The 20786-nt window shown below is 51.0% G+C and overlaps 2 protein-coding genes across 2 annotated transcripts; both read left to right on the top strand.

Moving 5' to 3' along the window:
- Window positions 1–3339: 3339 nt before the first annotated feature.
- Window positions 3340–6434, top strand: LOC122366665 (spore coat protein SP60-like). Its single transcript, XM_043339169.1, has 7 exons — window positions 3340–3518; window positions 3943–4053; window positions 4452–4517; window positions 4732–4812; window positions 5251–5325; window positions 5609–5770; window positions 6143–6434. Exons 2-7 carry the CDS (start codon window positions 3954–3956, stop codon window positions 6229–6231), a joined length of 573 nt encoding a protein of 190 aa, XP_043195104.1. The 5' UTR covers window positions 3340–3518; window positions 3943–3953; the 3' UTR covers window positions 6232–6434.
- Window positions 6435–7000: 566 nt separating this feature from the next.
- LOC122366664 (ubiquitin thioesterase otubain-like) lies at window positions 7001–11967 on the top strand. The gene is made up of 8 exons (XM_043339168.1): window positions 7001–7148; window positions 8104–8186; window positions 8321–8376; window positions 8722–8811; window positions 9059–9183; window positions 9537–9621; window positions 10388–10582; window positions 10834–11967. Exons 2-8 carry the CDS (start codon window positions 8153–8155, stop codon window positions 11032–11034), a joined length of 786 nt encoding a protein of 261 aa, XP_043195103.1. The 5' UTR covers window positions 7001–7148; window positions 8104–8152; the 3' UTR covers window positions 11035–11967.
- Window positions 11968–20786: the final 8819 nt, after the last annotated feature.

Below are 20786 nucleotides of genomic sequence, written 5' to 3' on the forward strand. Positions count from 1 at the left end.
ATCGCGGTACAGCCTACCCATCAGGCGATAGTGTAATGCGGCACAGCCTATCTCAACGCACGACCACATGAAGAAGGGCGCTCGAAAACCGTGAACTTGACCACAGCGACCGGACATTAAGGATTATCTCGAGCTGCCTGCTGGCTCTGGCGGATCGTCCGGCCGGTGCCTTCTGGCCCCGTAGGGCTGAGAGGCTCCTGTCAGTCCTCGGTATCCAGCATCCGGCCTCGGTACCCCCGGGGCAAACCATTAACTGCAAGCGTCCTGAATGAAAGGGCATTTGAACAGCGAATGAGCTAATGGATAAGAAGATTGGATTTTATGAGTTTCTGATTTTTATTTGGTTTCTGTTTCGCTAAAGAGATAAGTGATTAAACGAAATTGATTGTTCTTATGACGACGTTCTGGCGATCAAATATATCACGAATGATTATACAGCCCAGCCATAATTACCTACTCGTCATCAGTCCAGCCAGTGACACATTCTGATCACAGCCAAGTTATTACCTGTCCATTCTATTCGATAAGTCACACCTTTCATTTCTACGATCGCCGATAATGGAGTCGTATACAATACATACATCCCTTTATGTCAGGAGATGTGTCTACGGATATCGGGCCGCGTTCCTGTCATCCAACGTTACCCCTATTGTCCTGCATCCCGTGATCCACCCACCCCGTCATAAAACGGACGACTCATGAGATGTGTTTGACTGTCACTGGAGGTATGCTAGCGGCCCTCCAGTGACTGTCAGTATAGGAGGTATGCGAGCGGCACCTGACATGCGATGCTGCTTACTACGTGTTCTTTCCTTGAGATGGGGCTGTGTTTTGAGATTACGGCCCTCACATAACACCCATCAGCATCAGGCAAGGGGTTATTTCTTCTGTAGATAAAGTCGCTGCTCTCTCGTTATGAGGACGCTGCCCTCGCGTATTCATGCATAGGTGCATAAACATTGGACTTAATATTCAGGCTCGTCTTGAGTGAAGCGAACTATGCGGATCTGCATTCTGTGAAGGTAAACAAACTTCCTTTTTTGCCCACTTGTTGAAGCGGTTACGAACCTCAAGACTTCAGTGAATGTTGTTAACGGTCTTCGTTAGTGGCAATGATGAGCTCATCTATGTCCATTTTTTCGTTCACGAAATTCCTAATTGTCTTACTCATCGTCTTATCGCAGCACAATGTCTATACTAACAGCACGAGTCAGTCGCCGCTTATGTAATTGCATTGCTTTTATTCTCAGAAGCGTCAAAGCTCTCCGGCGTCGTTCGTCAGCGGCCGTGCTCCGTTCGGCTCCGGCCGGACAAAATCGGGAAGTTGGCTGGCTTCGACAGCGGCAGCGCGGCGGGCGGATTAGTGCAGTGACCCTGGCCTCCCGCGGCATGCGAGCCTGCACCGCTGCCTGGTCCCTGCGCGAGCGCGGCTGACCTGTCCCTGTCCCACCCGGCCCTGACCTCTGCCAGCCAGGGTCACTGCCAGAAACGCAAAAACGCAGCTCTTAACCGCTCTGAATATTGGCACTGATGGATTCCGTCAGCGAAAGTTGAGGTATGATCGAAGCGAAGGTAGCATTAGGTACTTCCGATGCATGGAGTGTTAGTGTTACGGTTTCCGACAAATTTGCTGGCCACACTCCAAAGGAAGCTCTTGATAGCTTGCGCATGGTTGGCGCATAAACTCACTTTCATGCAAGACTGCAGGATGGTCTGATTTCGAGGTGCCTTTCATGTATAGACAGGCTTGTGATCCTACCGTTGGAGCAGTTTTTATCGGTGATGAAGTTACGAGTGATAAACCTGAGGTTTATTACTCCCAATGGACCAGAATATTGGGAACCTGGAGCATGGTCAAGAGCGAAGACTTTGCCAAGTTTATGGGCTTATATAACGTCTACCTCTGGCCCAACAGAACGTTCTATGTGGCCGACGAGGCTGCTGTCTGACCGCTGCGGCATGAGGCTGTGTTCCTGCCCTCGGCCGACTCTCCTTGATCGGACAATCGCCGACTGGCCGTCCAAGGCTGGCTGACGTGGCTACAGCCGCACAGAAAATCCTCTCCTCGCCCCGCTCCTATCCTGACGGGATCTTACCGTGTCTTAATCCATGCATCGCTAGGCTTAATGCCAACAAGTGATAACCTTATGCCTCCTTATAACTTATAAGGTAGTTTAAGACAATCACTTGTTAACACTTCGTAACTGTCGAGTTATCCAGCATGAAGATTGGAGTTAAAGTAGATGATATTGACCGATTCTTAAAAACGAAATGTCCAAGGGTTAACGAGAACGACTAGATATACCTATGCGTCTGCTTATGCGTGATAGTGTAACTATCTATCTGTAACTACACATTACGTGGCTACGTTTAACGTGGGTATTGACACGTTATTGTGATTGACGAATACGACTGATTATGCACGTCTTTTTGTCTTTAGTGCTTACACAACTACAATGGCTAATTGTTCGTGCATATACCTACAGGTAGCAGCAGCTCAAGGTCTGATCGAAACAACTTGATACTTTCTTTCTGCATCTTAGAACGAACCACTTGTCCCTTCCTCGTTTCCAGATCGCTACTCAGTTCATTGAAAGTCTTCCTGTTTCCCAGTTCCTTCTGACCACCGTTCAGTCCATTCCGGAGATCGGGCTTCTCAGATCGTTCTATTCTCGGTTTTTGATGTAGTCATCGGTCGGTCCAGAAACGCAGGGGCTCCGCCATGGTTTAAGGATTGGGGGTCTTGCCCAAAATGCACATTATATAATGCCTTCATTATATAATACATACTCGTACAGTGCAGCTGCATTGAGGGAAAGAAATGGGCGGTCCGGACCCCGCGAACCCTGCTAGAAAGTCGTTCTTATATGTCATTCTCATCTCGTTCTTTTTCTTCCTCATCTCGTGATCACTCCGTTCCCCTTCCATTCAACTGCTGATCCTTCTATTACCTTACTATCAGTCCGCTTCCGGTCTCGTTCTTCAGTTCGCTCTCGCTCGTTCATCAGTCCGCTTCTGGTTTTTTTTTTCTCACCGTTTTCGGACCGTTCCGCCTATTCACCAGCCCTTCTTCAAAAGATATGTACACCGTTTCGTTAAATCCCTTGTGTGTCCTTTCTCGTTTCTCAGCCTGTGTTCACGTCTCGTCCTCTCCCGTTGCTCATCCTGTCTTAGCCCGTCTCTCATCCAGTTTCGATCTCGTTTTTTTTCAGGCTCGTTCGTCAACCCTCCCTCAGTCCGTCATCTCCCGTTCTTCAACCCACTCCTGACTGTTCCTCCCATCGTTCTCAGTCGTTCTCACTCCGTTCCTGAAGCCATTCCCAGATCCCCGGAACCGTCCGCCTCGTACTGAGTCGTTCCTGTACGAGCCGCTGGGCCCGTGTGAGACGCCGAGCCCGCACGAGCCGCTGAGCCCGTGCGAGACGCCACCCCCGCGCGAGCCGTGGCCGTGGGTATAAAAGGCTGCCGGGAGGCCGTCCTCTGAGCAGTTGTCAGCCTCCGTCCGTGACCGAGCCGCGGTGAGTGGAACGGCCGTGGATCTGCAGTGAATCTCAGCACGATGCAGTGGATACAGTGGATCGAGAGTGTGATTGTTTGGCGTCAAAATAGTGCGAAAAATGGATAACTGATGACAATCTTTCATAGCTTTCTTTCGAAACGAGCTTTGAGTGAAAATAGTGGCATAGCATCAAATGATATACCACAATGAAAAAGAGGTGGATTAATCGACTTTTATATCTCTCTTGCTGACGAAGGAGGCTTTAGGAACTTGCCTTTTTGCAAAGTTTGCTTAAAAATTGAGTTAACTTACAACAGACCGTGTTTGCCCCTTTTTGGTCTGCTATTATCCCCACGCTGTAGACGTTAGATTATACCGTCTAGACTCTAGACTCTAACTCTACCGGGTAGAGCTGCTAACTGACTTCCCACTCTGTGTTCCAGATACCTCAGCCATGCTGCGTCTGACCGTGCTGTGTGTGCTGGTGGCGTGCGCCAGCGCCCAGGCCAGGAAATCCCGGCCCTCGTTCACACTAAACCAGCCGCCTGCGGGACGTGAGTCCAGGGCGGGGATGTTAGAGCGAGTCAGACGAGGCTGTTTACGCGTCTCTCTGGGTGCGATTTCTGTAATTATAGCTGCAAAGGGAAACAAGACGCATCCTTGGTGTAGGACGCGATGGATTTGCGTGAAGCTATTCGAAACGTTTAATTTTCATAATATAATAATGATGAAGATATTTCGCGAGGGATAAATTATTATAAAGCATTATGAAGTCTACCATGCTTGGACTAGTTTCACATCCGTCGACTTTTTGTTCACGTGTTTGATTCCATACAGCATGGGTCCGTTTACTGCCGCTCCACGACTACAATAAGGGAAGATCAACGGCGATAATAATACGGGCCCATCGTTAACTACAAGCCACTTAAAATCGCCATTTGTTTCGTTTCAGAGTGTTCCAAGCAGTGCCCGGAGCGGACAGAGTGTGAAATCCAGCAGTGTGAGGTGTGCGTACCAAGTAAGTTAGCCGGTGAACCGACAAGCGATTTAACGGTCGCTAACAGTTTGTAAACGGCTATTAAACGGTAACTATAAAAAAACAGGTACTTGGGTAACGACGAAGATGAGAAGCCAGCCCACCAGACATAACTGCGGGTCATATTTATCGTACACACTCGCGCTGTTGTTCCTGGGACTGTTTATAACTACGTTGTATCGTTTCTTTCCCGCAGAGATTCCGACGTGCAAGGAGCACAAGTGTGAGGAGAACGAGCGGTGTGAGGACAGGCCGACCGGTCCCGTCTGCATCAGACGTAAGTGCTTCCTTAAATTATCAGCCAAGAAATTTGAGTATTTATTGTGACGCATGGTTGCGTCACTCAACTATGGCGGGGTCGACAATTCTATCAGAAGGCGCTAGCCATGCACATTAAGTAGGAATGATTAAAACAAAATATTGCCTTTTTAGTGTGTGAATCAGCTGTTGGGTTTAATTTTTAGTGAGTTGTATGTTTATCGGTTTAAGACAGCCAAACGGAAGGACGAAGGTGAAAACTGCACAATGAATTTTTAGAACGGTTCATGGCACTGCAATTTACGTCTCGGTAGTGTATTATCATCAACTCTTCAGTTGACTGCACTATGCTCACCATCCTTCAGTACCCTACTCACCCGCTGGCCATACCATATGCCTACCGCTCTCGCTCTGTAAGCTACTCACCTGCTGACATTGTCACACCGTATTTCCTCAGTGAGCTGCGCGGATATCAAGTGTGCGGCAGGAGAGCTGTGTAACGACCTGCCCGACGGGCCCGACTGTGTCCCCGGTAAGTGGCGTTCAACATCATTTAATGAATGTTTGCCAGCACCATGTAACAAGTCACGTGTGATCATGAGGAAGGTGGTTATTACTTATTGCTTTCAATGATTTCGAGGGGCAATGCTGCTATCAGCGAATAAATGCATGCTTTATTCCCTACACTTACTTAATACCCGTCTGTTTTATACCCGTTTTTTCGTATCGCATTCACCGTTCCTGACGCACTACTCTGCAGTTTTGAGATACGCCTCTCGTTCACCCCCCCCCCCCCCTTCCCCCTCCTCCCACAGACGTGCCGTCATGCGAGGGCTTCTTCTGCCGTCGCGGCACCAACTGCTACATTCGTAACGGCTCGCCCATCTGTCTGCCCAACACGTGCGCAGTGCGGGAGTGTAAGCACGGCCTGACCTGTATCGACACCAAGAGCGGTGCGCTCTGCAGGACTGGACAAAGTGAGTAGGGGGACAGGAGCCGCACGGGGGGGGAGGTGATAGTTTAATGGTGTTTTGTTTCAGTGGATCGGTCGGGGCATGCACATTGCACACTCTATCTCGTAAATTTGTGCTTACTAACGTTGGTGTACGATGACTGAATATTTCTCGGCGTAGTATTTAACCGAATTTCGTGCTATGAATGCACGGTAAAGTTACAATCGATTGATGATTTAGTGCTTCTTGGTACGTGCAATGTCAAACTCTCGGTGGTGTTTCTGAGCCATTGACTATCTATCCTACGGGGTGCTAACTTCTAACAGACTCGATGTATTATGTAGATTGACCATGTATCCCAGTTCTCTGACCGCTCGCTCTCGCCCGTTCCCCCAGAGAGGCCCGGCTGCGAGGGCAAGTATTGTCCTCCCAACTCCAAGTGTGTGGAGACCGAGGACCGGGGACCCGTCTGCGACCACATCTGAGCACCTCTGACACCGACTGTGGACTGCTGACCGGCCCGGGACGGGTCTGTGGGCGGACCGACCCGTCAGCCACGGCAGAGCGGTGTGGAGGGACGTGCCTCCGTGTAGGAGGCTGTGTTTTATTGTAACGCCCCGACGTTGCGGGCTGACGAGTGTTCCACCGGAATGATAAAACGATGACTGTCAATATACGAATACAATCACTTGGCGTTGATTTACGTCTCAGGCAGAGAGGTTTTTGGAGGCTTTTAGAGTCTAGACACACGACGCGCTATTCTGTGTGTGATCTGATTGACAATATATGAGAAAGGGTCATTCATTGTTGAAGGACGGGGACTGTCTGGCGTAGGTCTCCTGCAACTTTTGCAGCTTTTCATCACTAGGACGGCATATCTTGATCAAAATATATTGAAAGTCCGCCCAAAACTCCGGTGGTAGAGCCCGGCAGATCGACGGATTCCCGGTGGTGAGAACTCGGGCCCGAATCCATTCCAATCCGAGTTTTGAATCGAGACCACGACGGGAATCAGAATGGTGTGGCTTTTAGTACGAGCAGGCCGCAGGCCCAGATATGAAAACACATCAAATTAAACTTTTTAAAATTCAAAAAACTTGAATATCGTGATTGGACGGATTGGACGTGCAGGTCAACGCATGTGTCGGAAAACTTGTTCGGTGTAAAGGAAAGTTCGTAAAGGGACAAACATCCTAAATTTGCCTAATATGGAAGCACTCATTCCTTGCGACATTTCCAGCGCGGAAGGCCTTTGTGGTGTTTACAAATGTTCAATGTTGAAAGCTTATAGGCACACTTATAGGTATCTTGGTTGAAAGTGCCGCAGTCCCAAGCCGCAACGCTGCTGAAGGATTGTGAAAGTTTGCGAGGATTGGCCTTTTGATTTTGCAAGAAATTAGAGGTAAATGTTAAAAGTTAAATTTTGTGGTTCCGTCAGCTTCCAAAATTTGAATGTTTACTGTTGATTTATCTGAACACTGCCATGAAAGAATTGAAAGTTTTTTTTCTGATTAACTGCTCATGCCTCCTCTCTTGAAATGAAATATCTAACTTTTTAATTGTGGGCTTTTTAAACTTGGTTTATTTTATATGAAATATGAACTGTGATTTTGGTTTTTGACAACTGGAAAGGAGAATGTTACCAGCCAGATTGCAAAGCACGGCACCTGGGTTGACAAGCTGAGACGCACAAGCTAGGCCCTAGCTTGGAAAATTTTGGAAGTCGTCCCCTAGCTGCTAGGGGGACGCGGGACGCGATTCTGCACCAGCCCACACCAAGGAAGACTTGCTACAGGAAGTCTTTCTATAGACTTCAGCAATTTTTATACATCTGCCCTTGTGATGAAGCATTAACCAAAACTGTAATACAAGTCTTTTGCCTTTGGCAGATCCAAATTCCATTGTGTCTCTCCTGCATCATTTTATCAGACTCAGACTGCTTTGACAGCATAATCACAGTGTCTTGGCACAGTCCTTAAAGGTTATAGGATAAAAACTTGCACCGCAGTCCGCAACACTGCTCCACACAAATTCCACACCACACCTCAGTAAATATGTATGGCACTGGACACTGTCACACTGTCTAGAGTGCCTGTGTGCTGATGAGATATTGTTGAAATTGTCATACTTAGTGGTCCAGGCTGCCAGTAATGCAAGAAATGCTTGGATTCAAGTAATAAGCTGGGTGTAGGAATGTATAGTAAGGAGAGTACAAAAGGAAGGTGCCTAGTCTTAGCTGGAGGTTGAAAAGAATATGGCCATGCCAATTCAGTTGTTAGTTTTTTTTTTTTGAAGACCATGGCAACCAATAAACTAAAATGTTGTGTATCTGATTCAATCACAATTTATCTTTCCAGAGAGAAACACTTGCCTTCAGAACCTGACTCAAGTGATAGATATTCCATCATGGCAGAGGAAGCAAATGCTGCAGAGACCTCAGGTATGCTCATCTATTTTCAATTCCTCAAAAGTCACTTGCATTTCAATTGTTACCTACTCATCTTGCTTGGATGTCAAATAAAAGTGAAATGCTTATATGCACCTAGGTACATTGAGTTACCTATTGTCTTTCAGGTGATCTAAATCAAGATGATTTGGTCATGGCCCAGCAAAGGAAAATTGAACAGGAGGTAAGTCACCCTATACATAGATGTGATAGCAAAGCTGCCTGAGCTCCTACACTTTTGAGTGGCAGTTATACCTACTACCTATGCAGTAAAGAGCAAGTAGCATACGAATATATTCAAGTAGCAATTACATATAAATTGCTACTTGCTACTAATTTATTTAATTTGCTACTAATTTATATGTAATTGCTACTTGAATATATTCGTATGCTACTTGCTCTTTACTACATACCTGTCCAATATATCTACTACCTATGCGTCACATTCAACGCAGCAATTAAGTGACATGCTTGGCTGGCATTTGTATCACACCTTGTCAGTGACGTTATTGGCTTGCCGCTCTGACAGATAGCCGCCACCACGGCGCTGGTGGGGGCCGTAGAGGACGTCACCTGTCTGCTAGACGAGTACTCGAGCGACCCCGTCTACCAGCAAAAGGTGACCTCAGTGACCTCAAGCTGAGGGGGCAGGGAGGTCCGCTGTCCAGCGCACGGGCGCATAATGACCCTGCTGGCAATGAGGTGTAAAACTTCATCGTTCGTCATCGAACAAACAATAGTCGAGTAATTGAATGGTCACCAAAAATCTTCAGACTATATAGGTACTGTTTTGATGGCCTGTTTTTACCATAAAACGATTGATTACCATTCCAACCAAAGTCGCTGACCTTCTCGTTTCCGCCCAGGTGAAGCACCTGAGCACCAAGTACCAGACGTTGCGCCGCACCAGGCCGGATGGCAACTGCTTCTTCAGAGCCTTCACGTTCGGCTACTTCGAGAGCCTGATCGGCGACGAGACCGAGTTTAACAGGTGAGTAGTCTGTCCTGGGGCGCTGCTGCGCCCGGGATAGGGAATACATATTGTGGGCAATTGGGCATACCATCGCTAAAAAGGTTACATTTAGCTTATGTTCGTTTACGTTTTATTTTCAAAACACTGATGGTCAATATGGACCAGTGTAACAGCTGTAATATGTGTAGGTATATTCCTCCAGATGTTACTCTATCAAAACCAAATGACCTAAATCAGATTGCGTTCCTTACTACTTTTTGCCCGCTTATCATGTTCCAATTAATGGTGTTACTTGGCTTGAATGTGTACTTTTTACATCTTGCTTGCTAGGTATGTACTCCTGTCTACATTTACGCATCTGTCATTTACAGGTTCTACAAAATAGCCAAAGATAGCAAAGATGAGTTGATAGCTCTGGGCTTTCCAAAGTTCACCCTAGAGGATTTCCATGACATGGTAAGTCAAATGTTTTGTTTTCACCAAAATACATTTCGTACGGAAACGCGGTAGCAATAAGAGGCTCTGCTGTCATTCCTCCTCCATGAGCCCCGCCAACCAAACCTCACCACCACGTGCAGCTCCACATCATACACCGAAACAACAGACTTATCATGACACCCGTAACACTCAGGCCCACTTCTCTCACACCCTCCCTCAGCCACGTTCACCAGCTCAATCCAACCCAACAGCACCACCATCCCCAGCGCTTGAAACCCACGACTACGACACACCATCAGCATCCCATTCTTTTGCCGGACACCAAGACATACCATCATCACCCTCAAAATCCATCAGCTCAATCTCTACTCGCCTTATAATGTATAGAAAGATATATGAGGAAATGAGGGCAAGTTTTGTGCTACAAGGTGTCGATCTGAGCCGCGACCCTCTGGCGGACCCAGACCTTGCTCCATACCTCATGCGCGGTGTTACTCAGTGTCCTGATTTATCGTGTCTAGCTCAGCCTTAGCTGTAGTTATCTGTGCATATCTGTATACCTATTTGAGGTGCATGCCTGTACTGGTTACTTTGTTTGTAATATAACTTCATTTTTCGTACGTGCTACGTTGTTATCGTTTTTTTTTTTACGAATCACGCGTAATTACATATGCGAGTATTGATGACGAAATGTTTTGGCCTACTTGTTACGCACACCCGTTGGAGAATTTGTTCGTCCATCCCTTCTCTCCCCTGATACCTGATGCCTCCTCCCCTTCCCCAGTACATGGAGGTGCTGGACAAGGTGCGTGTGGCGCAGTCGGCTGCCGACATTGAGGCCGTGCTCAGCGAGCCGGCCTACTCCGACTACGTGGTCGTCTACATGCGGCTCATCACCTCCGGCCACATGCAGAAGAACGCCGACTTTTACGTCCACTTCCTGGACGGCCATCCGACCGTCAAAGACTTCTGCGCGCTGGTCAGTCAGGCGACAGAGACGGATGGGTGGGCAGTGGTATCTATCAGTGTAGGTACATTTTGCTGTGTAGAACTGTGTCATTGAACGATACTTATTCGAAAAAGTGTGTACTACTACTGCCTTCAAAGTTTTTTTTTGTCGTTTTCTGGTATCATTATGCCTGAATGCGAGCAGTTTTGGGCTGTTTATAGCTGCTACCGCTGATAACCCTGACGTGCTCTGACAATGTCCACCGCCCGCCTCTCTCACAGGAGGTGGAGCCCATGTACAAAGAGTCGGACCACATCCACATCACGTGCCTCACGGCGGCCATTGGTGTGGGCGTGCGCGTCGAGTACATGGACCGGGGCGGTACGGAGGTCAACGCACATGACTTCTGTCCCGAGGGCGTGACGGAGCCGCGCGTCCGACTGCTCTACCGACCGGGCCACTACGATATCCTCTACCTGTGATCGTCCGTCCACCACGCCGCAGCTCTCCGAGAGCGGGCTCGGGGGACGGGCAGCGCCGGCCGCGGCGCCGGCGAGTACTTCAGCCTCCGTGTGTGGCCGCCAGATGGCAGTGAAGGCACCGGCCGACAGGGACGAATGACGATCGGTGTTTGAAATGCTGCAGGAAGATAGCGATGGCTGATGGCGAATGTCTCAACGGCTGGGCGTCGGCTGGTGAAAAGACTTCTGAACGCCGCGCGCTGTCTCCACCGATCAATATGCGCCGGAAGACGGCAGTATTGCTGGTCTGTAGTAGTTCATTGGGGACTGCTGCTAGCACTCCGGCTCCAAAACCTGGCGTATTGATCTGTGTGAGGCTGTTAGGAGCTGAACAACTCGTGTAGGGATCCTCGAAATGTTCCACGAAATGTTCTTCAATCGCTGTGAGGCATCAAGGGCTGCCAGGTACTGTGCACACCGGTGAGATTCAGGAAAGGTGTGAATGCTTTTCGGTTTCTCCAAGGGCAAGTAGTTCCGGCCTTTTGGAATGATCTGGCTCTGGTATTGGACCTCATGGACACTCTGCAGTCAATCACGCTTGCCTGTGCGCGGGAAAAATAACGATATGGGACTGAACAAACTGCCACATGAGTAAGGGTTCTACTGTAGCGCGTGCTCGTAAGGCGGCCCTCCCCGCTCGTTGAGACCGCCCCACACAGTCCTGTGCCGCTCTGTATCTAAGGCTGGCCCAACCGGCTTTAGCCCTGCCCGACGCGGGACATGCGTTCACTTGTTACTACATACCACCGCTGAGGGGGGAGGGTAGGGGGACCCTCACACTGACTGTGTTCCAACATCACATCACTGTAGATGATAATGTTTTGTGCGTGTTGGGTGGTTATCGAATTAAAATGTACTGACCAAAGTACGGTTAAATAAATGGTTCGGTTGAAAGTGATGTCGCGTACTGCGTGTCGCTACGTTGCCCAGGAGCCGAGTTCGACCCCCCCCCCCCCCCCCCCCCCGCCACCGTCACGATGTGTTACAATCGGACCACCGCTCAGGCTCGGGTTAAATATACAGTCGTTTTGCGTACACCCCCAGGCGCGGGTACACAGTCCTTTCGCTATTGTGTTGACAGCTTTGATACGTCAGCGGCTTAGCGTGCAGTGTTGGATGGTAGAAACCGTCAAATGTCAATTGTGACTTTCCGGGAAGCACGTTTCGGAAATATCTTTTAATCTTCGTCGCATTGTATGGCGCATCCATTTTGCCAGCATCGTGTTTTTCTTGTACAGACGAGCTGATGAAACCAGGTGATTTTACCTGAAAGTCAATTTGAAAGTTCGATTACAAGGGCAAGGTCATGACCTAATCGGGAAAAGTGTGCTACATAAAGTCCATTCGTATTGTTGAGCTGAGCAGTGAATGCATCTTAGGTGTTTTCATCGATCTAACATGTTTGTAAAAAGTTATGGTCGATGCATGGTAATTGGTAGGGCCATGGATGGAATAATACTACCTATGTAACCATGGTAGGTATCTCCATGGTATTATCTCATCCATGGTAGGGTCAAGGGCAACTATCTGATTCATTATTTGATAGGTACCTGTCAAACGGGGTTTGCGATTGTTAAGACCTCATTTGGACCTTTTCCATATGAGGCACGGTTCGACACTCTCCAATCGACTTATAATGAAGTCGTCGCAATGTTGACCTTACCTTACCTTTTGTCGCAGATAGAAAAATTGATAAACCTACTTTTTCTGCATTCCGTAATTTTGATCAGTCGCTGGAAGTGTAAAAGCAATCGTTGTGTCTGTAGCTATAGCGAGCATAATTATTTTCCGGAGTTGAGCTCTTTTGACCCTTGACGTGCCCCGGTGACCTGACCTTGGGTGACCTGGGTCTCAAATATTAACGTGCGAAAATGTGTCGTAAGCCATGTCAAAAAAGCAGCGCAAAGCTATTTGCGTACAACCGTATATAGACCTAATAACGTTTTCGTTATCCAAGTTCCCGAAGCTCGCTCATGACTCTCTCAAAAACGAAACATTTTCTTTTCCAACGAATGCTGCTTTATTTTCCGCTAAGGAATGGCGATTGTGGTGCTGTGGGGCAGTTCACCACATATCAGTGACTGGATTTTACGTTAATCAGAAATGGAAAATATCAACCTGGTGCGTGTTCCAAAAATTCAATCAGTTCGATCCAAACGGCCCCAAGTAAAAGAATTAATTAAAAGAGCGGGTTGTTATATTTAAATTACCAAAACGAAGTCAAAAACCAAAACAGCGAATCAGACAATGGAGCGACGAAGAGACGAGAATGAAATCCAAGTTAGCCAAATATGCCCTGCTAATCTAAAGTTCTAAATCCCGGACAGAACGGGCCTAATGGAGCCAGACGTGACGCGTCTGCTCGGGTCAAGAGCTCGGCCTAGAAGTCCCGGGGTAGCGCGCGGCCCGACGCAGCGGGCCGGGTCCAGACATGCGCAGAAGCACTCGGACACCACGTGGCTGCCGATCGGAGCGCGGATTGGTCACTGGCCGACGCACTGCGGCAGCGCCGGCCGCAGCCACGCGGTCGCATCGTGATGGGACAAAGTTCACGAACAGACACGTCCTGGGCCGCCTCCCCAGCGCCGGGGCGGGGTAGCGACGTCACAAGTCGGCGCGCGAATCGGTCTGCGCCGGGAACTCCCGTGCCGGCCGGCGACACACGTGGTTACCACAGTACTCACCGCCTCAGCGCGGAGCGCATACACGATAAGCCAAAACAATCACTTTTCACATCACTCGGTGCGCGACGCGATCGACACTTCACTGCGCGACGCAATAATCACTACACGGTACGGCGCAACGCAATTGTCACTGCACGGTCCTGCGCGACGCAAGAATCACTACACCGCGCGATGCAGTTACCACTTCACTGTCGGCGCCACGCGATCAGGATCGTCCTCGAACGCACGTACGCGGGCGCACTCAAAAGTATCGGAAGTCCGGTTGCGGCCGGAACTGCACGCGGCGGCCGCTGCGGGTGTGCACCGGCGCAGCCGCGGACGGCTTGTCGTCCTTGGCCGGCGATGCGGAAGACGTCACTCCAGGTTTTGAAGTCCTCTTGCTGGACGGTCTTGTAGTCGTCGGCGTCTGTGTCGGCTCGTCGGGCGCCCCAGTGGCGAGGGGCCCGAGCGAGGTCGACGGTGACGGCTGCTGCTCCGGAGCCGCAGGCTCGGTACTGCTCGGACCAAGCGTGTCCTCAGGTGGCGGCATGTGTGCCGGTTTGAGTCTGTCGACGCTTACAGTGTCGTGGGCGCCAGTCGGCAGCTCCAACGTGAACACTTTAGGGCTGCGTCTGATGACTCGCATGGGGCCGCGGTACGGGGACTCCAGAGAGTGCCGCACGCGGTCAACGCGTACCCACACGTGTGTGCATGTCATGAGATCGGGTGGCACATGTGTCGGTGGTGTGCGGGCGTGGTTCGAGCCCTGTGAGAGTGTGACGAAATCGATTTCTGACATACGCTTTGCCAGTTCTTGGACGTACTTTGTCCCGACGGGGACCTTCTCGACGGCGCAGCGGGGAAACAGCACCTGTGCGCCTGTGACGGCAGTGAATGCCGAAAACCCCGACTCTGCTGGCATGGCTCTCAAACCTAGCAAAACGACGGGTAACGCGCGCAGCCACTCTTGCCTGCGCGCCCGGATGGCGGCTTTGAGCGTTCGGTGGACTCTTTCCACCATCCCATTACATGTCGGATGATAAGCAGTGGTTCGGAGGCGATGAAAACCTATCATTGAAGACAAGTGCGCAAACAGTTCTGATTCGAATTGGGAACCGCGGTCCGTGACTACATGCAGTGGCACTCCGAACCGGGACACCCAAGTGTCGAGGAAAGCAGAGGCTACACTTTCCGCGGTGATCGAGACCAACGGCACGGCCTCGACCCAACGCGTGGCGCGATCGATGCATGTCAACAAATAACGAAATGGCGCGGTGAAGGGGTGCCCGTGGGGTACTGACGGGGGCAGCGGCCCGACTATGTCTATATGTACAGTTTCGAACCGCTGTGAGGGCACATCGAATCGACCGGGCGGAGAACGAGTGTGCCTGTGCACCTTGGCTTCCTGGCATGCTTCACACTCCTTCACCCATCGCGCAATGTCACGGCGCATATCATGCCAGAAATAGCGAGAGCTGATGAGACGGGTGGTGCCTTTCCTACCCGGGTGTGACAGGCCGTGGAAACGATCAAACACGGCGCGCCTGCATGCCTCTGGTACGTACGGGCGTGGATGTGGTCCAGAGTTTTCACACAGGACTGTGATGTCGCCAGACAGTGTTACTGGCTCCAATCGGGAGGTGTCCTGCGGGTTTGAGCGCGATCCTGGACCTGACTCGGAATCCTGGTGCTCTGAATCGGCACTGTCGGCGTCTCTCTCCTTTTCCTGTTTTTGAGCCGCCGCGATATAATGGAGGTCACATGCATCGAGGGACACTGCATTTACCGGGCGACTGAGGCAGTCCGCCACCACGTTGTCACTGCCACGAATGTACGAGACCTCCGTGATGTATTCCGTGACGACACACCAGTGGCGCTGTTGGCGGTCAGATTTAGCCGTGTGCGGGCTGTGAAAAGCGCGCACGAGTGGCTTGTGATCTGTTCGCAGGATAACGTGGCGGCCTTCGATCATGTCACGAAAATGGAGTGTTGCCAGATAAGCCGCGAGTAGCTCTCTGTCATACGCGGCGTACTTCTGTTGGGCCTGACTGAGCTTCCGTGAGAAGAAGCCAATGGGAACGGGTACTCCGTCCACAATCTGATGGAGCGCGGCACCCACCGCGACTTGTGATGCGTCAGTAACGAGCTCGTACTGCTCGCAGTGTGGCACTGGGTGTGGCAGAGTGCAGGCGCCAGCCAGCGCTGCTTTACTGTCACTGAACGCCTGAGTCTGTTCCTCTGTCCACGTCAGTTCTTTGCTTTTTGGGTTGAGTCGAATCAGTTCGGTCAGGTGGAATGTGACATCGGCGAATCGCGGAATCATACGCCGGTAGAAGCCGATGAGTCCCAGATAGCGACGCAGTGACTCTGAGTCATGCGGTAGAGGGAGGTCCAGAATCTCCTTCACTCTGGCCTTGGGAGGTGTGACACCTGTGCTGGTGACGTCATGACCGAGGAAAACGAGCGACCTTTTCATGAACTCGCATTTCTCCAGTGAGATGCGAAGCTTGTGCTCAGCCAGCTTGCTGAACACGAGGCGCAAATCTTTCTCATGCTGCTCCTGGTTCTCGGAAAATACCAGGATATCGTCAAGATAGACGAATACGCACGGCACGTCTCGGAAGATGCCGTCCATGACCCTCTGGAATGTGGCACCTGCGTTGCGAAGCCCCATTGGAATGAAGGCGTATTCGTACAAGCCGAAGGGCGTGGTGACGGCCGTCTTCTCTGAGTCAGCGGGGTTCATAGGCACCTGGTGATATGCACGAAGCAGATCGATTTTGCTGAACCACTGAGCGTTGTGGAGCTTGGTTGAGAGGCTCTGAATGTGCGGCAGTGGGTAGCGATCCGGTTTGGTTACGGCGTTGAGTGCGCGGTAATCACCGGTGACACGCCACTCACCAGGGGTACTCTTCGGAACCATGTGGATGGGTGAGGCCCACGGGGACCTAGACGGACGAATCACTCCTGTTTTGAGCAGCACATCGAGTGCTTGCTTTGCTGCGGTTAGTTTGTCGGGCGGCAGCTTGCGTGGGCTGGCGAACGTGGGTGGAGCGCTGCCGGTGTCGATGAAGTGAGTGGTTTTGATTGGCGAGTCTGTGTACTCCGGCTGGTTAGGGCTGAGAACAGCGGGGTGATCCTCTAGGATGGGCCGCACTGCCTCAGGCACCTGAGCGAGATCATTTATCACCAAATGAACAGACTCCCCGGTCGTCGGTACACCGGGAGCAGAGAGCAGAGTGGTGGAGTCGCGGAGAACTTGGGAACCACAATCGACAACCAACGAGTTGTGAGCGAGAAAATCGTTACCGAGTAGTGGCTCTGTCACTTCAGCCACTACAAATGTCCATGTGTAACTGCGTCGGAGTGTGGGGAGGACAATATCGAGAGTGGCCTCGCCATGCACGCGCAGTGGCTGCCCGCTGGCAGTCGTGATCGAAACAGCGGACGGGTGGATTATAGTTCCATTCACATAGGAGGGTGGAACCAGGGATACACCAGCGCCAGTATCCACGATGAATTTCAGGGGCTGATCATTCACCTTGGCTGTTACCCTAAGGAGCGGCAGGCCGAGGGCTGCGTTTACGGCCTGCTCCTCTCGTTTCCCGACTCTGAGGCTGCACGGGAGGGAGATGCAGCTCGTGAGGACGGCTGCATGGTCAGATCAACAGCTTTGTCGGGCCAGTGACACCATGGCTTGCAAGTGCGTGCTCTGCTGCCGAAAAACAGGTGAGCACGGCATACTTTCGGCTTCTGGTCAGGATGGAACGGCGTGAGACCGAGAGACGCCCTTGAATCACGAGCACCACGAGCAGGGGAGTGTGTGGCGGCTCGGCTCTGTGGCTGAGTGGCCCTGTGGTACCTTGGGTGCTGCTGAGCCACAAGGAACGCCTGTGAGTCAGACTGTGGGTCCTGATCCTGACAGTGAACCATGTTAGCAGCTGAGTTTTGCACAAGAGGCATTAGCTCGTCCGCGAGTTTGCCCAACTGCGACAGTGAGAGCTCGCGCTGAGAAGCCAGGGCCGTTGCAATGCCTGTGGGTAGCGACTGGATAAATTTGTGCCGAACGAGATCGTCTCCGACACCAACCTTGTCGGCCACCTCTCTGAGTTCGCTTAGAAAGAGTGAGGGTCGGCCCGTCAGACGCGTTTTGCTGATCAGTTTCTCAAACATCTCTGGCTTTGTCTTTTCGTACATGTCAGTGACGGCTGTCTGTAGCTCAGAGAAATTTTTGTTGCTCAAGACAGCACGCGGAATGTGCGAGATGGTTTCCGGAGGCAGGGCAGAGAGAACGTGGTAGAATTTGGTCTGCGAGTTGGTGATTTTGGCAATGTTAAATTGGGCGTCCATAATAGCAAACCAGCCGTCAACCGCGGTGTCCATAAAAACCGGCGGCTTGATCGACACATGATGGACCGGCTCAGCATGAGCGGGTTCCATCGTGCCGTCGTTCGTCATGATCGTTAAAAGTAAAGCCGGTGTTTGCAATGCACTGAACAATTAAAATTTAAAACACCGAGTGCAAAGTCCGAAAGAGCCAATGGAACGCCGAAATAAAATCACCGAGAAGATAAATGCCTAACTAATCACACGGCGGAGAGATGGCACAGAAACCATCATGGAAAAGTGGCGCAGAAGCCACTGTGGAGCGACGGAATAGCAATCCATGTGGGGGAATAATATAATTGATTCGGGAATGAGCGGAGGCGACAACCCGGAAGTATGGAAAAAAATCGAACAAGAATCACGTCGGGGTCACCAATATGTGGTGCAGTGGGGCAGTTCACCACATATCAGTGACTGGATTTTACGTTAATCAGAAATGGAAAATATCAACCTGGTGCGTGTTCCAAAAATTCAATCAGTTCGATCCAAACGGCCCCAAGTAAAAGAATTAATTAAAAGAGCGGGTTGTTATATTTAAATTACCAAAACGAAGTCAAAAACCAAAACAGCGAATCAGACAATGGAGCGACGAAGAGACGAGAATGAAATCCAAGTTAGCCAAATATGCCCTGCTAATCTAAAGTTCTAAATCCCGGACAGAACGGGCCTAATGGAGCCAGACGTGACGCGTCTGCTCGGGTCAAGAGCTCGGCCTAGAAGTCCCGGGGTAGCGCGCGGCCCGACGCAGCGGGCCGGGTCCAGACATGCGCAGAAGCACTCGGACACCACGTGGCTGCCGATCGGAGCGCGGATTGGTCACTGGCCGACGCACTGCGGCAGCGCCGGCCGCAGCCACGCGGTCGCATCGTGATGGGACAAAGTTCACGAACAGACACGTCCTGGGCCGCCTCCCCAGCGCCGGGGCGGGGTAGCGACGTCACAAGTCGGCGCGCGAATCGGTCTGCGCCGGGAACTCCCGTGCCGGCCGGCGACACACGTGGTTACCACACGATACAAACCAGCATGGGCCTATACGTGTGTTCACCCACCCTCTCCAGTCCCCATGGGATCACGAACAAAGCATCGTAACGACTCGCCCTTCATCAGAGCGGTGTGGACACTTATTAAATAACTTTGACACGTTTATTTATTCGGTGTACCTATTGTAATAATGTGGCATGCGGTACAGTATACCTTCAGGCGCACACTGTAGTGATATCTTACGGCAGCGGTACAACCTATGTGTAAGAATCTTGGGTACAACCACAGTGTATAATTGTATAAAAATAGGTACAACATAATTTTGGGGGTGCGCAGTAGTTATGTCAGTCTTAAAGGTACCGCACAACAGTGCGGTGGATCCATCAAGCCTGACCGAGGTAGGACCTGCTATATTTTCAAAGTCACCGAACCAACTGACATGGGGCATGGACTAGGATGTCAATTGCTTCGGCGACTCAAATTTAGCCGTCCTTCCACGGTCGCCGGTCGGGCTTGATGGATCCCCCGCACTGCTGCGCGATACTTTGAGACTGACTGTACAGCATAACTTCAGGCGCAAACAGTAGTGACATCTTGCGGCAGCGCTACAGCATATTTTGGAGACGTGCGGTACAGCATAACTTCAGGCGCAAACAGTAGTGACATCTTGCGGCAGCGGCACAACATAGTTTTGGAGATATGCGGTACAGCATAATTTCAGGCGCAAACAGTAGTGACATCTTGCGGCAGCGGTGTAACATACAGTTTTGGAGATGTGCGGTACAGCATAACTTCAGGCGCAAACAGTAGTGACATCTTGCGGCAGCGGTGCAACATACATAGTTTCGGAGATGTGCGGTACAGTATAACTTCAGGCGCAAACAGTGGTGACATCTTGCGGCAGCGGTGCAACATACATAGTTTTGGAGATGTGCGGTACAGCATAACCCCAGTCGCAAACTGCAGCGAAATCTAGCGGCAGCAACGTAATCTCATATGCGAGAAATTCGGTAAAGCATAACTGAAAGTAAGCTCCCCGGATACGCTCCCACAGCGGCGGGCGCTCGCAGGCGTCCTATCTCGCCCGCATCACGAGGCAAATAGCTCAAACTCAGGCCACTAAAAAAAACGACCCCCAGCTCGCCGAGACGATGCCGCCCCTCTCGTTATTATTCACCAAGGAGACAACAGAGGTGCTTAGTTCCGCGAGGAATCGGGTCCAGGGCCCGGCTCGTCTTCCCGAGCCTCTGAGCACCGCGTTCGGCGCTACGTCCTTCAAGGCGCACATGACGATGGTGGACACGAAGTCGTCGGCGCCCTAACTAGCACGGCGTCACAGCGATGTGACATGTGTGGTGCAGCTCCAACATCGCCGAAGTCGTCGTCCGACCGGTTACCAACACGGCTCAGCACGCTGCACGGTTGGATTAGTCAGATTAGTGTATTTGAGGCTCTTCACTTCAGCGACCACCTGTTGTGCCCGCTGCAATCCAAGTGGTAGGTCAGGGATGAAGAAAAGGAGGCGTCAGGGGCGTCCTGATGCCCCTCCTATATGGTGACGTCACCTGGCGTGACCTTGGCCGGGTCGCGGGCGTGCCGGCCGGCGCGGCGGCCGACCCGGGGTCAGGGGAAATACAGCAGCTACGGGAGCGCGTGCGTGACTTTGCGGGTTGCAGGGTTGAG

Source organism: Amphibalanus amphitrite, unplaced genomic scaffold, assembly GCF_019059575.1.
Source record: "Amphibalanus amphitrite isolate SeventyFive unplaced genomic scaffold, NRLGWU_Aamphi_draft 000822F_arrow, whole genome shotgun sequence".
NCBI classification, from domain to species: Eukaryota; Metazoa; Arthropoda; class Thecostraca; order Balanomorpha; family Balanidae; genus Amphibalanus; species Amphibalanus amphitrite.

Excerpts from the sequence above, each read along its gene's own strand:
- LOC122366665 (XM_043339169.1), top strand. The coding sequence starts at position 3,954 with ATGCTGCGTCTGACCGTGCTGTGTGTGCTGGTGGCGTGCGCCAGCGCC. Across the intron at positions 4,054-4,451 it reads AAACCAGCCGCCTGCGGGAC|AGTGTTCCAAGCAGTGCCCG; the intron begins GTGAGTCCAGGG and ends GTTTCGTTTCAG. Across the intron at positions 4,518-4,731 it reads GTGTGAGGTGTGCGTACCAA|AGATTCCGACGTGCAAGGAG; the intron begins GTAAGTTAGCCG and ends TCTTTCCCGCAG.
- LOC122366664 (XM_043339168.1), top strand. The coding sequence starts at position 8,153 with ATGGCAGAGGAAGCAAATGCTGCAGAGACCTCAG. Across the intron at positions 8,812-9,058 it reads ACCCCGTCTACCAGCAAAAG|GTGAAGCACCTGAGCACCAA; the intron begins GTGACCTCAGTG and ends GTTTCCGCCCAG. Across the intron at positions 9,622-10,387 it reads TAGAGGATTTCCATGACATG|TACATGGAGGTGCTGGACAA; the intron begins GTAAGTCAAATG and ends CCCCTTCCCCAG.